This window comes from Chelonoidis abingdonii, chromosome 11 (genome assembly GCF_003597395.2).
Source record: "Chelonoidis abingdonii isolate Lonesome George chromosome 11, CheloAbing_2.0, whole genome shotgun sequence".
NCBI lineage: Eukaryota > Metazoa > Chordata > Testudines > Testudinidae > Chelonoidis > Chelonoidis abingdonii.
The window spans coordinates 40,538,438-40,563,151 of record NC_133779.1 but is presented as its reverse complement, the minus strand read 5'-3'; the positions used below and the strand labels follow the sequence as shown (position 1 = coordinate 40,563,151).

At 57.0% G+C, this 24,714-nt stretch overlaps 1 protein-coding gene across 1 annotated transcript; it reads left to right on the top strand.

Moving 5' to 3' along the window:
- Positions 1-11,192: 11,192 nt before the first annotated feature.
- On the top strand, positions 11,193-23,736 carry PLVAP (plasmalemma vesicle associated protein). The gene is made up of 6 exons (XM_032797578.2): positions 11,193-12,011; positions 15,618-15,714; positions 18,887-19,533; positions 20,923-21,163; positions 21,742-21,829; positions 22,741-23,736. The coding sequence occupies exons 1-6, from the start codon at positions 11,631-11,633 to the stop codon at positions 22,745-22,747; spliced, it is 1,461 nt and encodes a 486-aa protein (XP_032653469.1). The 5' UTR covers positions 11,193-11,630; the 3' UTR covers positions 22,748-23,736.
- Positions 23,737-24,714: the final 978 nt, after the last annotated feature.

Below are 24,714 nucleotides of genomic sequence, written 5' to 3'. Positions count from 1 at the left end.
TCTGATGAAGTGGGTATTCACCCACGAAAGCTCACGCTCCAAAACGTCTGTTAGTCTATAAGGTGCCACAGGATTCTCTGCTGCTTTTACAGATCCAGACTAACACGGCTACCCCTCTGATACTTGTCACCCACCACTGAAATCTACCCACCCTCTGTGGAAGAACTTAGCAATTGTTTAACAGCAGCCAGCCAGGCAGCACCACCACAGCAGGATTTGGGACAGGAATAAATTCTCCAGCACAAACTACAGAGAACATGTAGGAAAGCAGAATTCGATGCTTCAAGACGGAAATAGGCCAGGGTGCTTGGGTGAGGGCACCGTGTGGGTTAGAAATGTTGTTCTAGGACTACGTCTGCTTTTGAGCTAAGAGGCGGGATTCCCAGCTCCTGTGGACGTTCCCATGCTAGCTGTGCTCGAACAAGCACCCAAAACCAGCAGAGTGTCTGCAGCAGCTTGGGTTAGCCGCTCTGAGTACAAGCCCGCCTCAACCCAAGCATGTACTCAGGCAGTAGCCTGAGCCCCCACGGTCCCACCCACATGGGCACACTGCTAGTTGCAGGTGCTAGCACCCGGGAACAGCTACGCCAGCTGGAATCACACCTCCCAGCTCGAATGAAGACAGACTCTCTGGCTCCTCTGAAAGCTGGTATTTCCTGCCGCTCAATAGGCCAACCTGACCTGAGGCATCACCACAGGTAACTAAATTCCTCTCTTTTAACAGTTTATACGAGTCATTTCTATCAATATTAAATACTTCTATTTTCACTGCAGGGGCCAGATTTCTCTGCAGGGGCATAGCAATGAATAGCCCTTGGAACACTGGTTATGGAGCTAGATCTGTAGAAATGCCATTTAGTAGCTAAAACCAAGAAGCAAAGAATTGTGCTGTTCCATCTCGGGTAACTCTGCCAGAGTGTCCCCTGTACCTGCACACGTTGTACTCATTTAGTTCATGTTCCAGTTTGGGAAGGACATGTTTGCCCACTGGAAGGCAGTTTTGTAACAAAGGCAGATTGGTTACACAGAACGTCCAAATTCCAGTGTCCCCCCACAAGCTCATTCTCTCCTGCCTGTCCCAGCCCTGAGGCCAAAAAGTTAAACAGCTCGCCACAGGGTTGGCTGGATTTTAATGTTTGCTCTCTCAGTGCTAAAGCCACAGCGAATTCTCTTCTCCTAAAGCAAAGGGCCCAGGAATTCCTAATCCAACCAGCTCAGTTTATGACCTGCAAGGATTTTTCTAATGCCACCTGGGTACTGCTAATCCAGCCTCATGTTCCCTGCCTTCCAGGGCACCAGCAGTATTAAAAACTCTGCCACAGGGAGTTCAGCTACCACTTGTGTTGGTTGCACTTGGCAGGATAGGCGCCATCTCGCCCACCCGTAGTTGCATTGGCTCCCAGGGGACTGGCAGGGGTAACAATGCAGCAGGACAGGCCATGGAGGGCAGAGATGATGGTATGCAGATGTTGTTACAGAGTCGTTTATCGGAATCTGATCACACTTGAAACCAAACAAAAGATTTCCAGGAAAGTCACAGATGCTTCTGCCACTGCTATAGCAACTTCCTGTGCAGAGGGCAAGTGGTTAGTGTTTGCATAAGAGCTTCTGGCCTACAGCCTGCAAAAATCATCAGTGATCTACACCAACAGCACTGAATTCTGAGAATCACAAAGCAACGGGCAGGCAGAGTCCAACCTGGGTGCAAGTGTCCCGGCTGGTCCACACACTTATGCAGTACTGATGCACACATACATGTGCCGAGACCAAGCACATGTGGGCACTGATAATACTTTCATGAACATGCTAAAATGGGGATGCTTGACTCTCATGCTTCAGGCCATGAGCTGATCACAGCAAGGGTCAGGAGGGACTGCTCCTGAGTGTACAGCACTGACTAGAGATGCAGAGGGCACTTGCACCTGTTCGTGATGCATCAGACATTAGGCCAAGATGGTAAATCCAGTGTCCTTGCATGTGCACACACACACACACACACATCTGCACAATTAACCGTATGCACATCCATACGCCATTCCACATATGCACCTCCGTATCCACATCCATGCACACACATGCATATACACGTACCAGGCACACGCCATTGTGCATGTGCACACACACACACACACACACCTGCACAATTAACCGTATGCACATCCATACGCCATTCCACATATGCACCTCCGTATCCACATCCATGCACACACATGCATATACACGTACCAGGCACACGCCATTGTGCATGTGCACACACACACACACACACACCTGCACAATTAACCGTATGCACATCCATACGCCATTCCACATATGCACCTCCGTATCCACATCCATGCACACACATGCATATACACGTACCAGGCACACGCCATTGTGCATGTGCACACACACACACACACACACCTGCACAATTAACCGTATGCACATCCATACGCCATTCCACATATGCACCTCCGTATCCACATCCATGCACACACATGCATATACACGTACCAGGCACACGCCATTGTGCATGTGCACACACACACACACACACACCTGCACAATTAACCGTATGCACATCCATACGCCATTCCACATATGCACCTCCGTATCCACATCCATGCACACACATGCATATACACGTACCAGGCACACGCCATTGTGCATGTGCACACACACACACACACACACCTGCACAATTAACCGTATGCACATCCATACGCCATTCCACATATGCACCTCCGTATCCACATCCATGCACACACATGCATATACACGTACCAGGCACACGCCATTGTGCATGTGCACACACACACACACACACACCTGCACAATTAACCGTATGCACATCCATACGCCATTCCACATATGCACCTCCGTATCCACATCCATGCACACACATGCATATACACGTACCAGGCACACGCCATTGTGCATGTGCACACACACACACACACACACCTGCACAATTAACCGTATGCACATCCATACGCCATTCCACATATGCACCTCCGTATCCACATCCATGCACACACATGCATATACACGTACCAGGCACACGCCATTGTGCATGTGCACACACACACACACACACACCTGCACAATTAACCGTATGCACATCCATACGCCATTCCACATATGCACCTCCGTATCCACATCCATGCACACACATGCATATACACGTACCAGGCACACGCCATTGTGCATGTGCACACACACACACACACACACCTGCACAATTAACCGTATGCACATCCATACGCCATTCCACATATGCACCTCCGTATCCACATCCATGCACACACATGCATATACACGTACCAGGCACACGCCATTGTGCATGTGCACACACACACACACACACACCTGCACAATTAACCGTATGCACATCCATACGCCATTCCACATATGCACCTCCGTATCCACATCCATGCACACACATGCATATACACGTACCAGGCACACGCCATTGTGCATGTGCACACACACACACACACACACCTGCACAATTAACCGTATGCACATCCATACGCCATTCCACATATGCACCTCCGTATCCACATCCATGCACACACATGCATATACACGTACCAGGCACACGCCATTGTGCATGTGCACACACACACACACACACACCTGCACAATTAACCGTATGCACATCCATACGCCATTCCACATATGCACCTCCGTATCCACATCCATGCACACACATGCATATACACGTACCAGGCACACGCCATTGTGCATGTGCACACACACACACACACACACCTGCACAATTAACCGTATGCACATCCATACGCCATTCCACATATGCACCTCCGTATCCACATCCATGCACACACATGCATATACACGTACCAGGCACACGCCATTGTGCATGTGCACACACACACACACACACACCTGCACAATTAACCGTATGCACATCCATACGCCATTCCACATATGCACCTCCGTATCCACATCCATGCACACACATGCATATACACGTACCAGGCACACGCCATTGTGCATGTGCACACACACACACACACACACCTGCACAATTAACCGTATGCACATCCATACGCCATTCCACATATGCACCTCCGTATCCACATCCATGCACACACATGCATATACACGTACCAGGCACACGCCATTGTGCATGTGCACACACACACACACACACACCTGCACAATTAACCGTATGCACATCCATACGCCATTCCACATATGCACCTCCGTATCCACATCCATGCACACACATGCATATACACGTACCAGGCACACGCCATTGTGCATGTGCACACACACACACACACACACCTGCACAATTAACCGTATGCACATCCATACGCCATTCCACATATGCACCTCCGTATCCACATCCATGCACACACATGCATATACACGTACCAGGCACACGCCATTGTGCATGTGCACACACACACACACACACACCTGCACAATTAACCGTATGCACATCCATACGCCATTCCACATATGCACCTCCGTATCCACATCCATGCACACACATGCATATACACGTACCAGGCACACGCCATTGTGCATGTGCACACACACACACACACACACCTGCACAATTAACCGTATGCACATCCATACGCCATTCCACATATGCACCTCCGTATCCACATCCATGCACACACATGCATATACACGTACCAGGCACACGCCATTGTGCATGTGCACACACACGCTTCCCACTGCCCTGCCCTACAGAGATTTTTAAACCCTGCCAATTCGCTCCTCTCAGCATTCACGGTAGGCGGGAGCCCTGTTTAGTCTTCACAGCCCTGGAGATTCCTCCCAGAGCAACAAACACACCATGAGATTCACTTTCATGGCTGGGTTTCAACCTGCATTTCCCTATTTGTAATTAAACCCTGTTTGAAGGTTGCTCTTTGCTGGCAGAGTTTCACAGGTGGTGCCGAACAACTTGTGGAGCAGGAGCTGGGCTGGGGCTTGGGAGATTTGAATTAAGTTCCCAGCTCAGACACAGACTCCTTGGGTAAGTCCCGGCAGCTCCGAGCCCCAGCTGCCCCCTGGGGATATTGATTCTTCGGTTCTACCCCTCATTTGCCTGTTCAGTCTGTGTGGGGCAAGGCGTCTCTCTCCCTGTGTCTGTGCAGCATCAGGCCCGATGCCCCATCCTCACGTGGGGGCTCTAGTGCTACCCCAATGCAAATCATATCAGAGAAGATGATTTTCACTGAGTTGCCCATTGCCTACCACTCCCCACCCGCCTCTACTCCGCTGATGGCTCCCTGCATGTGCAAAATTGGACCCTGCTAAAAAATGTCCTACGGACGCCCAACCAGAATCCTTCCCTCCCCTTGCTGGAGCCGCCCCCTTCCAGGCCACATGGGCCCAGGTGCACTGGCCTCCAGATGGCCCTGGCTCCCTGGGTTAGGATGGGGAGTCAAGGTAGGAGGGAAACTACCCGTTGGCTTCATGGTGGTGCTCCCGAGAACCCTCCCGCAGGCTGCACAGAGAAACCACGAGAGGGAGCTGCAAGCTCGCAGGCCTGGCGACCCAGGGGCCACGTCTAGACTACGCGCCGAATCGGCGCGTTAAAATCGATTGCTCGGGGATCGAAATATCGCGTCTGGTCTGGACGCGATATCTCGATCCCAGAGTGTGCTTAGATCGATTCCGGAACTCCAGCTAGACGACCGGACTTCCGGATTTGACACAACGAGCCACGCGGATCGATCTCGCGCGGTGAAGACGGGTGAGTAAATCGATTTTAGATATTCGATTTCAGCTACGCTATTCTCGTAGCTGAAATTGCGTATCTAAAATCGATTTAATCTCGTAGTGTAGACCTGGCCAGGGAGATATACTGCTCTGAGTCACCACTGGGAAGGGAGGGTTTTAGCCCAAGCCCAGGATAGTTCATCCACAGGCTCAGCTCACAGCAGCCTCGCTAGATCCCAGGGGGAATTGATCCTGCACGAACAGGGGAGAGGATGGATTCACTTTCCACCAGCTTTGCAATCCTTCTAGAAGATATCCCATGAGTAATGCACTGGGGTCAGCACGAACTCCAAGGGGACCACCGCCTACTGACCCACCTGCCCCATACCCTGAAAAGCAGCACCCCCTACTGACCACCTGCCTCATACTCTGAAAAGCAGAGCCCCCTAGCACTGCACTGGGGCCAGCACTGCCTCCTGCTAAACCACCAGCCCCATTCTCTGCAAGACAACCCCCCCTGTGCCACACTAGGTGCCTGGGGTCAGCACGGATGCAGAAGGGAGGACACCCACTGCTGAACTACCACGGGCATTTTCTGCTGCTCCCTTGGCCCCCCATCCCAGGCTTAGCGGCGGGGGTCTCACCCTGGGTCGCTGCTAAGAGCAGAGGCCCAGGAGTGGTGCTGGTGAGAGTCTAGCTGAGCTGTGTGGAACAACTACCAGACTGAGGCAGAAGGACCAGACAATGGCGAGGGAGTGGGGAGCCAGTCTCCTGTCCCAAGGGCGGCTGGGCGGGAGGTGACTCACAGCTGCTATTCCCAGTTCAGGAAGGAAGCCACAGTAGCCGGCTGACACTGGCCTCAGCAATTACAGACACTTAGCAGCCCCCAGCCAGCCCAGCTGCCTCTGGGAAGATGCAGAGAATGGGAACCAAGATTGCTGTTGTGGAGTCAATGCCCAACACGTCTCTGTGCCCCACAAGGAGCCCCTGTGCACACGCGCTGCTATCCCAGGGCTATGGCACCAGGACAGCCATGCCAGTCGCCCCAGACTGACACCTCTTCGCATGCCCGAGCCGCCCCTGGCCCATTTGCTCCGGGTCTGTGCTGTGCCCCCGTGGGCTCTCTAGGGCTGCAGGGGTGTAGGTGAGGGCTCAGTGCAGCCCGCTCCTCCATGGGAAATCTCAGAACGAAGTCCCAACCGCCCATCTTCATCCACCAAGGCTCCCCCCACAGCCAAGGGCGCACGAGCAACCCCAGCTGTGACTCGCATCCTGCGCTATTGCTAGACGGGCTGAATTGGTGTCAGGACCAACGTTCTACTCAGCCCACCAGACCTGCGACTCCCCCTGCCCAGCCCAAGCCCTCGGGAGCAGCTGGGCTGAACAGACCGGGCCCCAGAGGCGGCTCCTATATGTCTGGTGCACCCTAGCCCCCTCCGCAGAGAACCTCCCTCCCTTGCCTCCAGCTGGGGCAGGAATGGGATTGGAAAGGTTGCATGGTAATTTGGTAGCACCTGCTTGTGAATGGCCAGCCCCAGAGACCCAGCTACTCCCAGCCCCAAATGGGGTGCTGTGGTCTCTCTGCACCACCCACCCCTGCCCCCCAGTGGGTGCGCAGCCCTGTGCACCTCACAGTCCCAGCTCCTTTCATTCTATCTTCACCCACTTTCCATGGTGCAACCTTCCCAGAACCCACTGGGAGAAGCAGCTCTGCCCCGAGCCTGGTCTCCCTGGTGCCCCTGTCTGGGCCGTGCGGCGTCACACGCTCAAGGTCCTCCACGCTCTCCTTGTACCTGGGATCTGCCCGGAGATGGACCCTCTCGTCTCCTTCAGCCAGGCTACAGCTGGGCTCTTTCCTCCCAGGGTGACTCCAACTCGCGGCCTCCTCGCCGCAGACTCTGGATACCAGGAGACCCAGGGCCCAATGCCCGTTGCTGTCCAGAGCTTCCACTGGCTTCCCGAGGGCCCCAAGAACATGCACAGGCACAAGGTGCAGTCGCATCCTGCCCTGTTCCTTCCCTCCAGCCTCCCCGCACAATGGCTGGACACCGGCATCCCGACCTTCCTGGAACCACAGAGCCCTCCAGTTCCCGCTCCTTCGCTCTGTCCGCACCTCCCCGCTCCCTCCCCGTATGACCGCCCCATTGCGGGGTCACAAGCTGCCTCCTCTGCATCTCCTGCTGTGTGGGGCAGTCAGCCTCCCCGAACCTCTCTGCCTGCCCCCGACTGTCCATGTCCCGCCTCAAATCCCAGCTGCAAAGATCCCCATCCCCCCAGCTTAGGCCTCCCGCGCTGCAATCTGCTGTCTTATGTCACCTCTGGGCACGGTCTGTAGGGGGGATGCTCTGTACAGAACAAAACCGAGTATTTAAGTCAAATGGTGCTGCTTTCCTGGCCAGTCCCAGGTGCCTCATCACAAATTCCCTGCACTGAAAAGCCCCCTCCTGCCCTGTCCCCAGCCGCTTAGCCCCTCCTGCTACCCCCACTCACCTCCCTGCCTCACCCATGTCAGCCACAAAACCAAGCACCCGGCTCCCAGCTCCACTTTCCATGCTCACGAGGGACGCAGGCCGTAGAGTCCGTCCGGCAACAAGGCCTGGGGCTGTGTAGCCATTTGCAGTGGGTCTTGCTCCAGCAGAATCTACTCCTGGAATGGGAAGGGGGGAAAATACCCTAAACCCAGGTCTGTTTTCGGCTACGTCCCAAGACTGTGAAATCTGGCAGGATTCGGCACCTGTGGAATTAGCCTCTGGCCTAAACTCTCCCCAGAGCTCTCCTATGCTCTGACAGCTTGTCCCTGGGCCAGGGAAGGAGTGGGCAGAGGGTGTCTGGGAGCTGCCAGACCCTCATAAACAGTGAGGATTTCAATGCGCCAAGATACGATCCAAGCTATTTCCTCCATTGTCCCGGTGTGTGGACTAATGGAATACTGTAGTGTGGACGCGTACAGCGTTAAATTGATTTAATGCTGTTAAAATCGATTTAACGTCGTAGTGTGGACCAGGCCTAAGATTGTTGGGGTAGGATCTGCCTTTTGTTCTGTGTTCGTAGAGCACCTCGTGTGGCGGGGTCCTGGCACCGCGTTATGTTCATACAGATAATAAATAACAACTAGCACCTTTGTTCTGCAGGGAATTCAGGAGACCTGTGGGCAGTGGGAACGTTGGGGCTGGGCTTTTCCTGTCCCATGTCAGGGACTTTGGGGTGACTATAACCACCAGTCCCTTTAGCAGGGGCGTAAGAGAAGATGCCAAACACAGGATATTCAGACATGTGACTGTGCCAGAGACGGGCTGGCCTGACTCAGAGAGAGCCCCTCAATGGGCCTTAGGCGCAAGCCAACATGCGCAAGCTCAAATCTCCGTGCAGCTGAACCAACCGGTGTTTTGAGGGCCAGGCAGAGTCACCTGGGGACTGAATCTCCACCTCAGATCCCGTAGCAGCGGGAGCACTAATACCACCAGGCAGGAGCCGGGTCTCTCTAGCCCAGTCCCACCCACCCTTATAGCCTGGAACTTCTGCTCCGAGCTTCCCCATTTTCAGTTTTGGCCTGAGGCTGCATTCCTCCTGCTTTGCTGCAAGATTTTGTGCTGAAAGCGCAACAGCCACAGACTGGCTCCAGGCGGATGTGAAACGTGAGCCCGATCACAGCCTAGCTCTGCAGAAATCAGGCCTAGGTTTCTCGGAATGAAACGCCAACCCTGGCAGGTTTCCACTGGTGTCCCATCAGCATCCTCCGGGCTGCAGGTGGGAGACGGGCAATGCGGCTCCCGGACAGACTGGCTGGGCAATCAGAGACGTCCACTACCATCATGTCCACTTTTACCATCTGGCTAAGGGAACCCTAGTGCCACCACTGCCATGCTCAGCACTTAGGTCTGGTTTTACATCCCCTCTGATCCGCTGCCCTGAATGGGGGGCAGCCGCATTTCCTGGACCTCTCCCAACCTACATCCCAGCAGGTGCCAGGCCTGGGGGAGTATCTGGAGAGCGGCAGCTTTCACTGCGAGAAACACCGGCACCGGTCCCAGCTGTGGGACTGGGGAATCAGCCACATGCATTCCAAAAATCGGCTATGCACAGTCACTTTGCTTCCACCCTGCTACCGGTCCCTGCACCCCCATGGCTAATCTGACCAGCACCAAACCATTCCTGTGAAAACTAACGAAACGACCACCGTGTGCTCCCAACACTTTGCAGCAGCATCGCTGGACAATCCAGTCACTGGCTAGAGAAAATCTCCCATTTAGTTAATAAGGAAGAAGACATTCTGCCAGGCAGCACGGCCCAGTGGGTAGTGCACTAGACTGGGACTCAGGAGACCTGCGTTTTGTTCCTGTCTCTGCTCTGTGATTTTGCACAAGTCACTTCCCCACTCGGTTTCTCAGTTTCTCCTCCTCCTGCCCTTTGTCTTTTAACAGTACAAGTTCCTTGGGGCAGGGACTCACTCTCACCACATGGCTGTGCAGCACCAGGCACAGTGGAACCCCTGATCTCAGTCGCTGATGTAATAATAAGGGAAGATGCTTGGGTGTCTCTACATGTGAGTTCCTGCTCAGGAAGCCGGGGTGAATCTGCAGCTTTCTGACACCGTCACTGTGCTGTAGCAGTGTCCACATGAGAGGTTACTGTGCAGCCAACTGGTGCACTGGAGATTCAGTTACTCGCCGCATAGACAGGCCCTAGCAAGAGACCAAAGAAACCCCATTCGATAATGAAGGACTTTGACTCTAGCTGCAGTTATTGTGCAATGCAAGTGTAAAGCAGCAGATTTAAAACAATCCAGGAGCAACTCAGGTATAAATGGCCTGCGGAACTCTCTGCTACTAGGTCGTATTGAGAGCAAAAGAGCAGAGCAGGATTCTTGAAAAGATGAGAGATGTCTGTGCATCCTGAGATCAACCAGAGCTACATTCCGGAGGATAAAAACCCTTAGAAGGGCTAAAAACCCACCTGCTTCAGGGCATAAACAAACCACCGAGCGAGTGGGGTCAGGAGGGAATTTTCCCTCAAGGGCAGGTTATTCCATAACTGTCCACTAGGGGCTTTCTTGGCCCTTCCTCTGAAGCAATTGGTAGAGACAGGATATGGGACTAGATGGCTGACTGGAACTAGAACACCCTCGTGTTGACATTGATCCCGGTCCAGCAAACCACTTAGGTACATGCGTAATTCACCATGCGAGTAGCCCGAGTGATGCCGAGGGGATGAATCACGCGCTGGCAGTCACACAGCGTCTGTTCTGAGCCCTGCCATGCACCACCAAGGGTCACTGGCTCGTGAGATCCGTTCCTAGTCTAGTGCAAGTGCCCCCAATGGAAAAACCCCATTGAAGCTAATGCAGGAGATCTTTCCTGTACCCTGCAATGGGGGATAACCCTCTGTTCATTACACTCTATGGGCTGGCTGAAAGCTTTGGTAGAGGGCTCTGTTCTCCAGTAAGTCTGATAGGAAGCGGCGGTATCTGATATTTCCCACGAGGAGTGGAGCTGGCTGGAGTCAGAACCAGGCCGTTTTCTGGAGAGACCTCAGCCTGCTGGGACAGATTCGGACAGGAGATTTTCCATTGATTTCACAGAGCCTTAGATCAGGCCCTGTGAGCCCGTCCCAGGGAGCATCCCCCTCGCGCACACACACCCCTGCTCCGGAGTAGCAGCAGGGACGTCAGTTGGAGATGCACATATAAAGCTGGGGGGAGGCGCGGGGCGTCTCGCCCCGTCCATTACAGGCTGGGAACAATAGCCCGTGTGGAAACGGCAGCCGTGTTATGCCAGAGCATCCGGAGAGGCAGGAAGGAGCCAGGCAGGAGGAAATATTAAATAGAGCAATATAAACACTCGGCTGGGGGGATTAAGGGGCGGACGCGCCCCGCCCCGCCCCACCGCCAGTGCCAGTGAAAGCGGGGCCAGAGAGCTGTGCGGAGGCAGTGAGCCTGCAACATGGACAAGAACGCCTACACCATGGCCAAGTTCGGCCTGGAGTCCAGGGACAACCTGCTCCCCAAGCGCGACTGTGGCTTCTACATGAAATACATCTTCCTATTCACCTCGGTCATCCAGCTCCTCATCATCCTGGGGCTGGTTCTCTTCATGATCTACGGCAACACCCACGCCAGCACCGACACCCACCTGCGACGCCTGGAGGAGCAGGTCCAGGAGTTCTACAACAAGATGACGCTGCTCAATGCCAAGAACAAAAACCTAACCCAGCAGCTCAACGCCACCAGCAAGGAGAAGCTCGGCTGCTCCCAGCAACTGATGGCAACCCAGAAAGAGCTGGAGAAATGCAACGCCAGCCTGCGGGCCTGCATCGCCTATCAGGTAGGCCTGCCTCGGAGAACCATCCCCTGGGGTGCACGTGCCCCCGTGCCCGAGCTGTCTGTCCTTCCATCCATCCCTCCGAGCGTGTCTCTCTCACCACCCTAGAACCCAGAGTGCTTCTAGCTAGCCACCCCTAGACCCTAGGCTATGTGTCTAGCCCCCCATCCCAAAGAGCAGAGAGAGTAAGGATCCCCTCGGTCGCAGCCAAGAAATAACAAATGCAATGCTGATTTCAGAGCCAAATTCACCCCCGGGGTAATTCGGTGGAATCCCACCATGCCCGGCCCATCTGTTCATCTCTCCTTTCTGCTCAGGGACTGACCAGGGTGATACGATCCACTGAGGCACAGAGGTTCTTTTGCAAGCAGGAAAGTGACAGATTCAAATTTCATCTCCAAATATCCTTGTCCCCTGACAAGGGCGCTGCAGATGTTTGTTTTATTAGCGTGAGGAACCTGGGACCACACTACAGAGCATCCTCTCCATAGGGTTTAACTGTCATACTCATAGACGGGATACTACTAAGCAGGGGAAATGCAGAATTTTAAGAGTGATCTCTTCTTGAGGGTGCTGTGCATTGTTAAACATCTGTCATGCTCCACCCCAGAGGTGGCAGCATTTCAATGGTGGTGGGTGAAATTACTCCTCTATCATTTCTCCATTCTTCCCATGCTCATTGGAGGAGTTTCTTAACACTCCTCTATTGCTCATTAGCTAGTCAGAGAATTGGAAAATAGAATTAGTTTTTTGTGAACAAGCCAAGCTGCTCTTCATTTTGCAGCTGTCCAATAGAAACGCTGATTCAAAAGTTTCCGTGAAAATTCTTATATGTTCCGTTTCTTGGTCTTGGGCTTCCACCCTCTTGAAAAAGGAGAACTCAAAGCCATAAACTCTTATTTTATGGTTTGATTCTGGGTTTCTCTTGAAAATGTTTGTTTCCTAACAAAGGTCGATTTTGGAGCAAAGAAAAAAAAAAGTTTTGTTGGAAAACTCTCAGCTCCTTTTGGGTGCTCACGGGGCTAATCAGCTCCTGTAGCTGTTCTGACGCCCAGAGCGCGACCGCACCCTCCTGCGCCTTCAGGGTCTGCACTGCCCTAAGGCCTTAAAGACACAGTTTTCTCTCCTGTTATACACTCAAAACCCAGACTGTTTTTCTTTAACTTCTCATCAAAATCAGCACCAAGATCGGCTCTGCTCAGAGACTCAAGCTCTCCTCTCCCTCCATCTTAGGTTCTTATATGACCCTGTGCCTGCCCCCTCCATCTCTGTGGAAGTGCTTTTGTCCACATTCTATAGATGGGGAAACTAAGGCATAGACAGGCTACGGGTCTGTCTCTGTTGCAATTAGACACCCATCCCAGCCCACCTGGGCTAAGGGGCTCTTTATTTGCAGTGTAGATGGTTCAGACTCCCCCTATCGCAGGGTCCTAGAGCCTGGGCACCAGCCCGAATGTCTGCACCACTGCTGAAAAGCCCCTTGGCCTGAGCTAGCAGACACGGACCAGCACAGACATTCCCCAAATGACTTAGCCAAAGTCTGTGCCTGAGCAGGGAATTGAACCCACAGCTCCCAAGCTATGACGCTAATCACAGGAACATCCTTCCTGTGGAGCAGCTCCCCCATTCCCAAGCATGGTCTCTGCAGGTCCAGGTTAAGCAGCACCGGCCCTTCTTATAGTTGGTCTGCGGCCAACGCCCAGAGTGAATCCATAGGGCTGTCAATCCAGCACCTTTAACCAATGCTAAAGACACACACACACAATTCCATTTACAGGCCAGATTCTCAGCTATGCTGGAGCTGGAGCCAGGGGAGCCAGACCAATTTCCACCAGCCGTTTGTCCACTGATTTTTACATGTAAGCACAATAGTCACTATCCGACACACTCACAATCTCATAGGACACTGGGCTAGTGATTCTTAAATATTCACCCTTGCCAAATCCTGCTCTAGTGTCCGACAAGGATCTGGCACAGTTTGCTCTGAACTGGGAAACGGAAAACTCACTTTGCCAGAAATTAGAAACTGCTGGAAAAATCTCAGGTTCTGGACTGAGGGCAGTGTTCAAGCCATTTGCAAATGCAGGTTCTGTTTGGTACCAGCCACGTGCTGGGCTGCTGCAGAACTTTACATTCTGTTCCCCAGTTGTCTTGGCTGATGGGCGAGAACGCCTTTCAAACCAAGTTTTGATGGTTTGATTAGTGCTGGATTCCAGCTAGTTACAAGTGTGTGTGTGGGGGGGGGGGGAGAATTCACTTAAATGGATCGAGGGCTGGGAGGCACTTGCGAAACTCAACATCATCTTGCAAACCCCAACACACTCAATGCAAAAGTCTCCCAGGTTTTCCTGGTCCCAGGCACCCCCAGCACCTCATTCCATCCCATGAGCTATTCAGAAGAGGGCAAAGAGTCCTTTCCTCTTTCGGAAGCACAAACGGGGTCACAGCATTGACTGAGCAATTCTACAGAACTGCCGCCAGTGAATCCCTGCTTCCCAGAGATGGGGCTCAGCCAGATCTGGATCCACCAAGTTCACTGGGGAGCTTGGATCCAGGATTTTAGCTCAGGTCTTCTTACAAAGACCTCGTATACTAACCATAATGTGTCCTGATTTGCTGGGGCACTGAGCACCCCACAGCTCCCAGGGATGAGCACGACCTAGAGTTCAGCACTTCTGAACACAAGAAATGAGTCAGGGGGATTCTTTAGTTACTGAGCACGGTCTGGTATGTTGCAACATTCCTGTTTCATCAATGAACATTTTTCTCCTTCCATCCATCCGTCTTTCCCCACTCCCTAGTGATCAGACAGACTGACTCACAGGGCCTCCCTGCAAAGTTCCACTATGGTTTAGACAGATGCCCCAGAGCAGAATACAGAGACAGGCTTGGAGCTTTGCCAGCGCCAGCACTTGAGGAAAGCGAATGCACCCAATGATTCACCCACAGCCTTCATCCCACTGCAGATCCTACTGCTGAGCGCACAATTCACATCACACTGGGGGGAAATGAGCCAGGGAACCAGCAGGCCAGGGAATACTGGCTCATCTCTCCTGGTCACTTTGCACTGGATTCTTCTTCCTCTGAGCTAACAACCCTTCGCTTTTCGCTGGCTCCTTCCACCCAAGTTTCACCTCTCATATTCTCTGTTCAAATGGGTTCTGGGCAGCAGGAGCAGCTGGTCCATGCAAAGCCACCCAGCAGCAGCATGGCACAACTGGTCAAGCATCTGCCCTCAGGAATGGAATCACGGGGGTGGAGGGTGATGCAAATCAGGACTGAGGAGTACTGGCAGACCCATATGTAAGGTGAGCCCAGGGCTGGGATAACAGAGGGGCTGCGAGTCAGGACTGAGGGGCACCAGCAGGGCAGGAATGTTCACAAGAAAGCAGCTTCCACGGTGCACATCTAGACAATGTGCCCCCCCACCCTTTGTCTCCAGAAGTGCCCACATTCCTCACCGTTCTGCAAAGGGAGAGCGGCCAATTCCCTTCTTCCATCTCTGCCGCCCTCCCAGGAAATGTCTGGGAATGGCTCCCCCGGTGCCGTGGTGGCCACCCATCCCTTGTGGCAGGGAAGCTCTGACACTGCATCCCCTGTTCTCTCCAGGCCCAGTGCCAGAATATCTTGATCTACGCTGAGTACAACAAGGTGATGGCAGAGCAGTGCTACAGGAACATGAACATCCTGAATATCACCTGCTACGGTGGGTGAGAGCTCCCCCCGCCCCCAGCTCCTCTCCCTCCCCTGCCCAGCTCAGTCCCACTGGTGTTGGTGGAATCATGTCAGGGCCAGGCTGGGTCCCCACAGGCTGTCCAGGGCATGGATGCAGCCAGCCCCCAACACCCCAGGTAGCGGGGAACTTCCTGATCCTGCTCACTGCACCTGCCTGATGTCAGAGATTCTGGCCTGCTTCCCCCTGACACCACTGGGGTTGGTCATCCCGCATGCACATGTCCTGCCCCAGGCAGCGGGGCACCTGGGGCTCCAGGAAGGTCACATGGCAGCACTGTGGAGCTCACTGTAGTGGAGAGTGGGGTGCAAACCCTACTTTGTCCAGGCTGCAGGAGCAGGGGCCTTCCTGGCCCCAGTTGGAGTCCCTGGGGCTCCCTCCCTGACCCTCCAGTTTTAGCAACAGATAGTTTTAGCTTTGTACGACCTGATCCCAACCCAGGGTTGTCAATTTTCTACTCGCACAAAACCGAACACCCTTGCCCTGCCCCTCCTCAAAGGCCACACCCCTTCTCACTTCATCTGCCCTCCCTCTGTTGCTCATTTTCACCTGGCTGGCTCAGGGGGTTGGGTTGTGGGAAGGGGGTGAGTGAGGGTTCCGGCTGGGGGTGCAGGCTTTGGGGTGTGGCTGGGGATGGCAGGTTTCGGGTGCAGGAGGGTGCTCTGGGCTGGCCTGAGGGGGATCAGGGCTGTGGCAGGGAGTTGTGGTGAGTGAGGGTTTCGGCTGGGGGTGCAGGCTCTGGGGTCCAGGAGGGTGCTCTGGGCTGGCCTGAGGGGGATCAGGGCTGTGGCAGGAGATTGGGGCACAGAAGTGGGTATGGCTCTAGGCTAGGGGTGCAGTCCAGGCTGGATCCAGAAATGAGGGGTTCATTGTGCAAGAGGGGGCTCTGGGGTGGGACAGGGGGTTGAGGTGGGGGGTGAGGGCTCTGGAGTGAGGCCAAGGGGTTTGCAGTGCAGGAGGGGGATCAGGGCTGTGGCAGGGGACTGGGGCACAGGAGGGGGTGAGGGGTGTAGACTCCACGCAGCGCTGACCTCAGGCAGCTCCCAGAAGCAGCAGCACGTCCCTCCTCCGGCTGCACCTTGGAAGCATGGCCAGGTGGCTCTGCGTGCTGCCCTGTCCGCAGGCACTGCCCTGCAGCTCCCACTGGCCGCGGCTCCTATGGCCAGAAGCCGGAGCAGGGACGTCCCGCTGCTCCCCAGAGCTGCACAGAGCCATGGCAGGCAGGCAGCCGGCCTCAGCCCGGTCAGCAGTGCTGACCAGAGCTACCAGGTTCCCTTTTCCACTGGGCACCAGGCAATTCTATCCCAACCCCCGAATTTCTGCTGGGAATGGGATCAGTGGCGTCACCCCTGCCACATGGGAGCAGAGTGCTGCATTGAACCAGGGCACCCCAACGGGGTCCCCCTGGATTTCTCCCCCACTCAGCACTGCTAACCCCGAGAGTTCAAACATCAGGAGTCGGACCCCATGAGATCACCAGCGAGCCGCTAGCGACCCACAGCCCAGAGCCTAATTAATTAATCCCCCTCCTCTGCCCCCCCCAGCCCAGCAATTAATTCTGTGCACACCCATCACAGCTGCTCCTTACCCCCAATCTCACGCATCTGCTCCTGTGGCTCCAGGGCTCTTGTTGGAGGTGGGAGCTGACTGATCATTGTTCACGGGGGGGGGCGCACCCTGAGCCACCCTCCCCTCCAGTGAGAATGGTGTTGGCTGTGCCTTCACCCTCCCTCCCCTACCCAAAAACTCCTCTGGGTTTCTGGGAGCACAGAGGGCGTTGCTCTACCTGCCTCTTGCAGCAGCTGTGATTGGCTGCTCTTCCCCCGGAGTCCCTCCCCCCCAGTAGAGCTGACTCCAGTGAGGGGATTGGGTGCAGGGAGGGCTGAGAGGATGGGGTGCAGGGGGAGGGGGAACCATGGCATTTGGGTGCAGGGGATGGGGGTGCTAGGGGAGGAGGGTCTGGGGGGGACTGGTGCAGGAGATGGGGATGCTGAGGGAAGAGTGTGTACGGGATGGGGATGTCGGGGGAGGAGGGTCCAGGGGGATTGGGTGCTGGGGGAGGTGGGTGCAGGGGAAGGAGGGTGCTGGCGGGATTGGGTGCAGGGGATGGGGAAGGAGGGTGCAGGGGATGGGGGTGCTAGAAGAGGAGGGTTTGGGGGGATTGAGTGCAGGGGATTGGAGAGTGCTAGGAGAGGAGGGTCTGGGGGGATGAGTTGCAGGGATGGGTGCTGGGGGAGGAGGGTCATGGGGGGATGAGGTGCAGGGGGATGGGCGTGCAGGGGATGGGATGCTAGGAGAGGTAGGTCAGGGGGATAGGGTTGCAAGGAAGTGGTGTACTGGGGGAGGAGCGCATGGGGATGAGGTGCAGGGGTATGGTTAGGGATGGGGTAGGAGGAGCGAGGCGTTGGGAGGGATTGAGGTGCTGCGGGAGAGGGAGCAGGGATGAGTGCTAGGAGAGGAAGGTCTGGGGGATGGGGTGCAGGGGTAAAATGGGGGCTGAGGCAGGAGGGTTAGGGGATTGGAAGAGAGTGCAGGGGGGGGGTGCTGGGGGAGGAGGGTCTGGAGGGATGAGGTGCAGGGGATGGGAGTGCAGGGGATGGGGTGCTAGGAGAGGATCGAGGAGACTGGGTTTGCAGAGGGTGGGGTACTGGGAGGAGGTGTATGGGGGGATGAGTTGCGGCGGTATGGGGGTGCCTAGGAGAGGGCGGGTCGGGGATGGGTGCAGGGCGGTGGGGTACTGGCGGGAGGGAGGGTATGGGGGATTGAGGTGCAGGGATGGGTGCAGGGGATGGGGATTGCGAGGAGATGGAGGTTGGGATTGGTGCGGGGTAGTGGGCAGTTACGGCGGAAGAGAGTCTGGGATGTGTGTGCAGGGGAATGGGGTGCTAGGAGGAGGAGAGTCGGGCGGATGGGGCAAGAGTGCGGGTAACTGGGGAGGATGTATGGGGGATAGGTGCAGGATGGGGCTTAGGAGAGGAGGGTCGGGTGATAGGGTGCAGGGAGTGGGGGGGTACTGGGGGAGGATGGTATGGGGGGATGAGGTGCAGGGGATGGGGGTGCTGGGGGAGTAGAGGGCAGGCGAGCTGGATCCCAAGGGGACGTAACACTGTCGGCCCAACCCCTGCCTTGTCCTCTCCCGGCACAGCCGAGAAGCTGAGCCTGCGGGAGGCCCGGGACCGGCTGGTGCGGGAGGCCCAGCAGCAGCGGGAGAACTGCTCACAGGTGACAGAGAAGCTGAAGCAGGCGGCCAGCACCGCCAACGGTGAGCGGGAGCTCTGCCGGCAGGAGAGCATCAGCCTGCGGGCACAGTACAGCGGGCAGAGCCAGGGGCAGAACCAGTGCTGCAGCCTGGGGGACAAGATGGTGGGCGAGTTCCAGACCATCCGGCAGACCATCCAGGAGAAAGTGGGGACCCTCCCGTACTACCAGGCCAGCAGCTGCGGACTACCAGTCCAGCAGATGAACGCCCAGCTCAAGACGCTGGGGGACAAGCTGCAGCAGGAGCTGCAGGCCCAGGCGCAGGAGAACGGGCGGCTGCACGGCGAGAAGCTGCTCAGCGAGGCGAACCTGGGGGACTGCAGGCAGCAGCGCAACAGGGAAACTCAGCAGCACCAGCACCAGCTGCAGGCCCTGCAGGCCGCCTGCGACGCCGAGGCCAAGCGGAGCTACCAGGAGAAGCAGATGCTGACGGAGGAGAAGGGGCGCCTGAGCCAGCAGCTGCAGGAGAACAAGCAGCTACTTGCCCAGGCTGAGAACACGAAGGCCCAACTGGAAAGCTGCAGGAAGGCAAAGGTGAGGGGGCCGCGGGCTGCCGTCTGTCCGTGCCCACGTCCGTCCTGAGGCGGGGGGGAGGTATGCACCTTCTTGTGGGTACATAGGAACGTGCCCACAAATCCAGCGGGCCATCTGGGCATGTTTGGCACTCCGGGGGTTTGTCTGTTCATTGGGGTTGCCAGGCGTCCGGAAAGCCCAGTCAAGAGGGGATCCTGGCAGCTCCAGTCAACACCACCGACTGGGCTGTTAAAAGTCCGGAGGGCGGCACAGCTGGGGCCTGGGGCTAAGGCAGGCTCCATGTCTGCCCTGGCTCCACATGGCTCCCAGGAAGCGGCCCCCAGGTCCCTGCAGCCCCTAGGCCAGGAGGGCCGGCTCCGCAGCTCCCATTGGCTGGGAACCACAACCAATGGGAGGTATGGGAGTGGTGCCTGTGGCCGCGAGGGCAGCATGCGAAGCCACGTGCCTCGGGGCTGCAGGGACCTGGTGGCTGCTTCCTGGGAGCCATGGTAAGCACCACCAGGACCCCGAACCCCTTCCAGCACCCCAACCCCCTGCCCCAGCCTGGAGTCCCCTCCCACACTCAGACTTCTTTCCGAGCCTGCACCCTGTCCCACCTCCCCACAGCCCCCAACACTCCCTGTCCCAGCCAGGAGGCTCCCCCTTCACCCCTCATCCTTAGCCCCACCCCAGGGCCTGCACCCCTTGCCGGAGCCCACATCCCAACCCCCTGCCTGGAGTTCCCTCCTGCACCCCAAACCCCTCATCACCAGTCCCACCCCAGAGCCCGCACCCCCAGCCGGATTCCTCAACCCCCCTCCACACACACCCGAATGCCCTGCCCCAGCCTGGAGCCCTCTCCCGCGCTCAAACCCCTCACCCCGCTCCCACACCCTGGTGAAGGTCAGTGAGGGTGGGGGAGAGCGAGCGAGGGAGGGAGGGGAGGTGCAGTGGACAGGGGTGGGGCCTTGGGAAGGGCCGGGGCGGGGTGTTTGGTTTTGTGCCATTAGAAAGTTGGCAGTCCCACTGTTCATCCATTGATGTCCTTGTAGGTTGGGGGGGTAGATAGTGTTTATGCCCTCCGACCCCCTCCTCCTCACATACACACCCTGGAGCAGATCCCCTAAGCCGTGCGACTCCCTCAAGGCCGCCAGGCTGCCTGCTGGCTCACAGGGCCCGGAGGGCCGGGGCAGCGCATAGCAGGGGCAGAGGCCTTCCCCCAACCTCCTCCAGCCACATCCTTGCCAGGAGTCAGCCAGGGAGGGTCTCCCCAGTTCCTTCCGGTCCGTGCACATCACGGTCTGGTGCCGAGTGGGCAAAGCAAAGCGTTCCAGGCTGCACACGTGCTGGGTCTTGGGGGTGGCTCCGTGGCTGGCAGCTGAGCTGGCGTGACTCTCCTCTCACTGACAGGGCAGCGCTTTCAACCCAGGCCTGAGAAATCCTGGCAACCCCAGCACCTTTGGGAACCCTGGCACCTTTGGGAATCCTGGGACCTTCGGGAACCCTGGCACCTTTGGGAACCCTGGGACCTTCGGCAACCCTGGCATCTTTGGGAACCCCAGCACCTTTGGGAACCCTGGGACCTTCGGCAACCCCGGCACCTTTGGGAACCCAGGGACACTGGGGAATCCCGGGACATTCGGGAACACTGGTGAGTGCCCGTGCAAGGAAGGGCAAAAGGCAGGTGTCCAGATGCTTTCCCAGACTAGCCTGTAGCTTTGGCAGGTGGTGCCAGCCCCTGGAGCTGGTCTGTGGGCACAACCCTCACTCCCCTTCCTAGCCCTGCTCTGAGAAATCCTAGCCCCACCTCCTCCCTCAACATCTATAGCTAATGAAACCCTGCAGCGTTGGTGAGGTCGGTGCCACGTAGCAAGCGGCATGGAAGTTTCCACCACCACCCCCCACCCCAGCTCTGCTGCTGCCCCACCGTCCTGACCCACAGCCCCTGGGGATCCCTAGCAGCTTTGTGCATTCACGTCGTTCCCAACCTGGAGCGATTATACAGCAGCTGGAGGATGAGGGTGCTCCCTGCTGGGCCATCAGCACGTCAAGCCAGACCCCCCCCCCTTGTGTTCCTGCCCTGCCAGGGGCCCCGTGTCCCAGATTCCTCCAGGAGTGGCAAGGCCAGCCCAGGATTGGGGGATGGGGAGGGGGAGGGAGGCCCCTTCCCCTGCACATATGGACAGTAGATTCCAGCCAAGAGACCTCTGGTGCTTCTCACCCTGTCAGACCGCACCAGCCTGGATGAAATCGGAAAGCGAATCCTGGAGGCCAAGCTGCCCAACCAGTTCCCCCCTAAACCCGTGGCACAGCCCAGGTAAGGAGCGAAGGGCAAGGCAGGTTGGGGTATCCTCTGTATGAGCACTCTGAGCAACCTGTCATAGCAGCTGTCCCTCTCGCATCCCCCTCTACCCCAGTATTCCCCCCCATATTAAAGCAGACCATTGGCCCCTCATGGCCATTATCCTGCCTCTAGCACTGGCTGCAGCGTCCACTTCTCACTAGTGCGCCTGGTTGATTGCGCAGTATTGTCTGTGTGGGTCTAGAACTCTTCCTGACCCTTCAGACCCTGAAGCATGAGAGTTGAGGTCAGGCAGCATCTGGCCTCTGTCTGCTGCTGTTAAGCAGCCCCATGAGTAGACTGTGTCGCAGCGTAAAGCAGCTGGCATGTGGGTGGAGCGTGGGATAGAACTAACATCTCTTGCAAAGAGCATTTCCTGGGGGTCGGGGCGCAGAGCTCCTGTCTCACAGCTACACTCACCTGCCCCCTGGGGGCGACGTGGAGGGAGGGGTCGTTAGCGTTTACAAGGCGAGGCGCTGGGCGACAAGGGCAAAGCATGATTGCAGGTGCTGAGAGCGTGGGATCAGACCCCTACGGAGCATTTCCTGAGCGGCTGGGGGTGGGGGGGGGCCTGGTACACGTTATCAGTATTCTCAGAAGCTGGACAATACCAAGTCTAGCCAGTGACTCCAGCGGGCACAGGATCGGGCCCTTTATTTGCAGAGACGGGCTCACCTGGGGGCATGAGAACCTGCCAGAGCCCAGCAGCAGCCTGCCTGGGCTCTTTGATGGGGGGAGAGGGCAGGGGCCACGGGAAATCCTGAGGCAGCAGAATACCACAGCAGTCGGCGGCTTCCTCGCAGGGCAGGAACCCGGGCACGGCCACTCGGGCTGCGTGTGAGCGGCGTTAGCACTGACCTTTCTCGCTGTTTTCTTTTCCATGCCAGTGGCTAACCAGGGAGTGAGGCCATGGGGAGCAGAGGCCGGGAGCTGAGCTGGAGCAAAGGGGAGGAAACGTGACTTGATTGGCAAGAAACTTAGGAGACTGAACTGGTGCCCGGCCTGAAATCGCTATCTCACTCAGACAGAGACGGACACGCCTGGGCAGAGACTTCCAGACAGGCGTGCACACGTACATGTGAATCCCCCCCCGCCCCCCACCCACACAGCTGAAATCCATCTTATACCTCCCCCAGCTCCCCCTCTCACACACACACTTGGCCAGACTCTCGGCTCGCCCAGCTCATCCTCACTCCAGGTGCACACATGTCCTCTGGGCCTCCCCCCCCACCGCCCCTTATTCCTGGTCCTGTTACCCCTGGTTCGCCAGTCCTGGAAGCTGGGCATGCTGACCTCACCCTTTGGCAGCCCTCCCTCCGACTGGTAGCCCTTTGGGTGGAGGGATCTGGCCAGACCTGGCAGCACGGCCCAGGCCAAGCCGGGGGGAGGAGGAAGGACCGTGGGTCCCTCTGTCTGACCCCGTTCCCTGGGTTTTACTCATCCTCACAACCCCTGCTGAGATCCCCTCCGTCCTCCCACCCCTGGGCCTGACCCCCGCTGTCCTCCAGCCACTTCAGCATCCCTGCCCAGCTCTCGCTTCCCTCAGGCCTCAAGCCCCTGGTCTGCTCAGGCTCCACGGCCCCAACACCCCTCCAGTACTGCAGCCCTTTCCCCAGCCTTTTGTATCTGGGCCCTTGCAGCTCACCCCATCCCAGGGAGGTTAGACCCTGGGGCCCTGCCCAATGCCACAACCCAGGGGGTGCAGGGGGCCAGCTGAGCAGGATCTGCCATGAATGTGAAGGCAGGGCCAGGAGGTGAAGGGGAACCGCCGGGGCAGCTCTGGCCTCTCTCGCTGATTAGCCCAGCGATGCGGCAGAGGCTCATGGTGCTTTGCTGTAAATTCTTCCACCTCGCACTGAATACACGCCTGATGGCAGCCCGGCCTGGGTGTTGCGTGCTTTGTTCCGCCTGCTGGCAAGCCGGGAGCTGGGGCGGGAGCCGGTGGGTCTGCTTCTGCTCTCGCTGACCCTGGCCCAAACCTTGAGCCAGCGGAGTCCCTGCCCTGAGCCAAGGCTGGGGACTCAGAAGGTCCTGGAAGGCCCCTGTGCAGCAGGGGGGCTGGGCGCTGAAGATCCTGTGGGGGTGACATTCGCTCGGGAGCTGGGTTCCTAAAGGGGCTTTTGCCCCAGAGTTTGGAAGAGGAGAGGACAATTGGGGGAGGGGGCAGGGAACACACGCCCCCATGTGCCTCATCTCTTCCACTCCCCACCCCCACCTGCCCGTCCACCAAGGCCATCAGCTGTTGTCCTGAGCCAACTGCCCCTGCCTTGGGCCCAGCCACTGCCAGCGTCCCCTCAGCCCCCGGGCAAGTGGTGCAGAGGAGTCTGGGTTGTTGCAAGTGGGGCCCAGCTCTCAAACCAACGGGGAATGTCCTGTTCTGGCCGCCCCGGAGGAAGGGACTGACAGGTGCCGCAGGAACAGCCAGGCCAAGCTGGGACCCAAACAAAGAAACAATGAAGCACGTTCCCAGAACTGCAGGGGGCAGGATCCAAGCCCGGCCCAGTGGCCTCCGGCCAGGAATTCTGCACACTTGGCCTCTGGCTTGTTCCTGCTCATGGACGGCTCCAACCTCGGCCCGGCTGCCAGCTCTAGTCGCGCCAAAGAGGGGCTGGTTCCGGAGCCTGCTCTCAGCCCCAGAGGAGTGGGCTGGGGGGAGAGGGGCGCACATGCACAGCTGCTTACCAGCGAGAGCAAGCGCCAGGCAGGCAGCAGCACACCTGTGCCACCCACGCCCGCCTTTCCAGCTGGCAAACAGACAATGCTGGGGCCAGGGCTCATTGTTGGGAGAGCCAGATTATCTGTTTCCCAGCTGCTGGCCTGCAATAACTTCCCCCTCTCCTCCCGCCCTCCAGGGAAAGGGA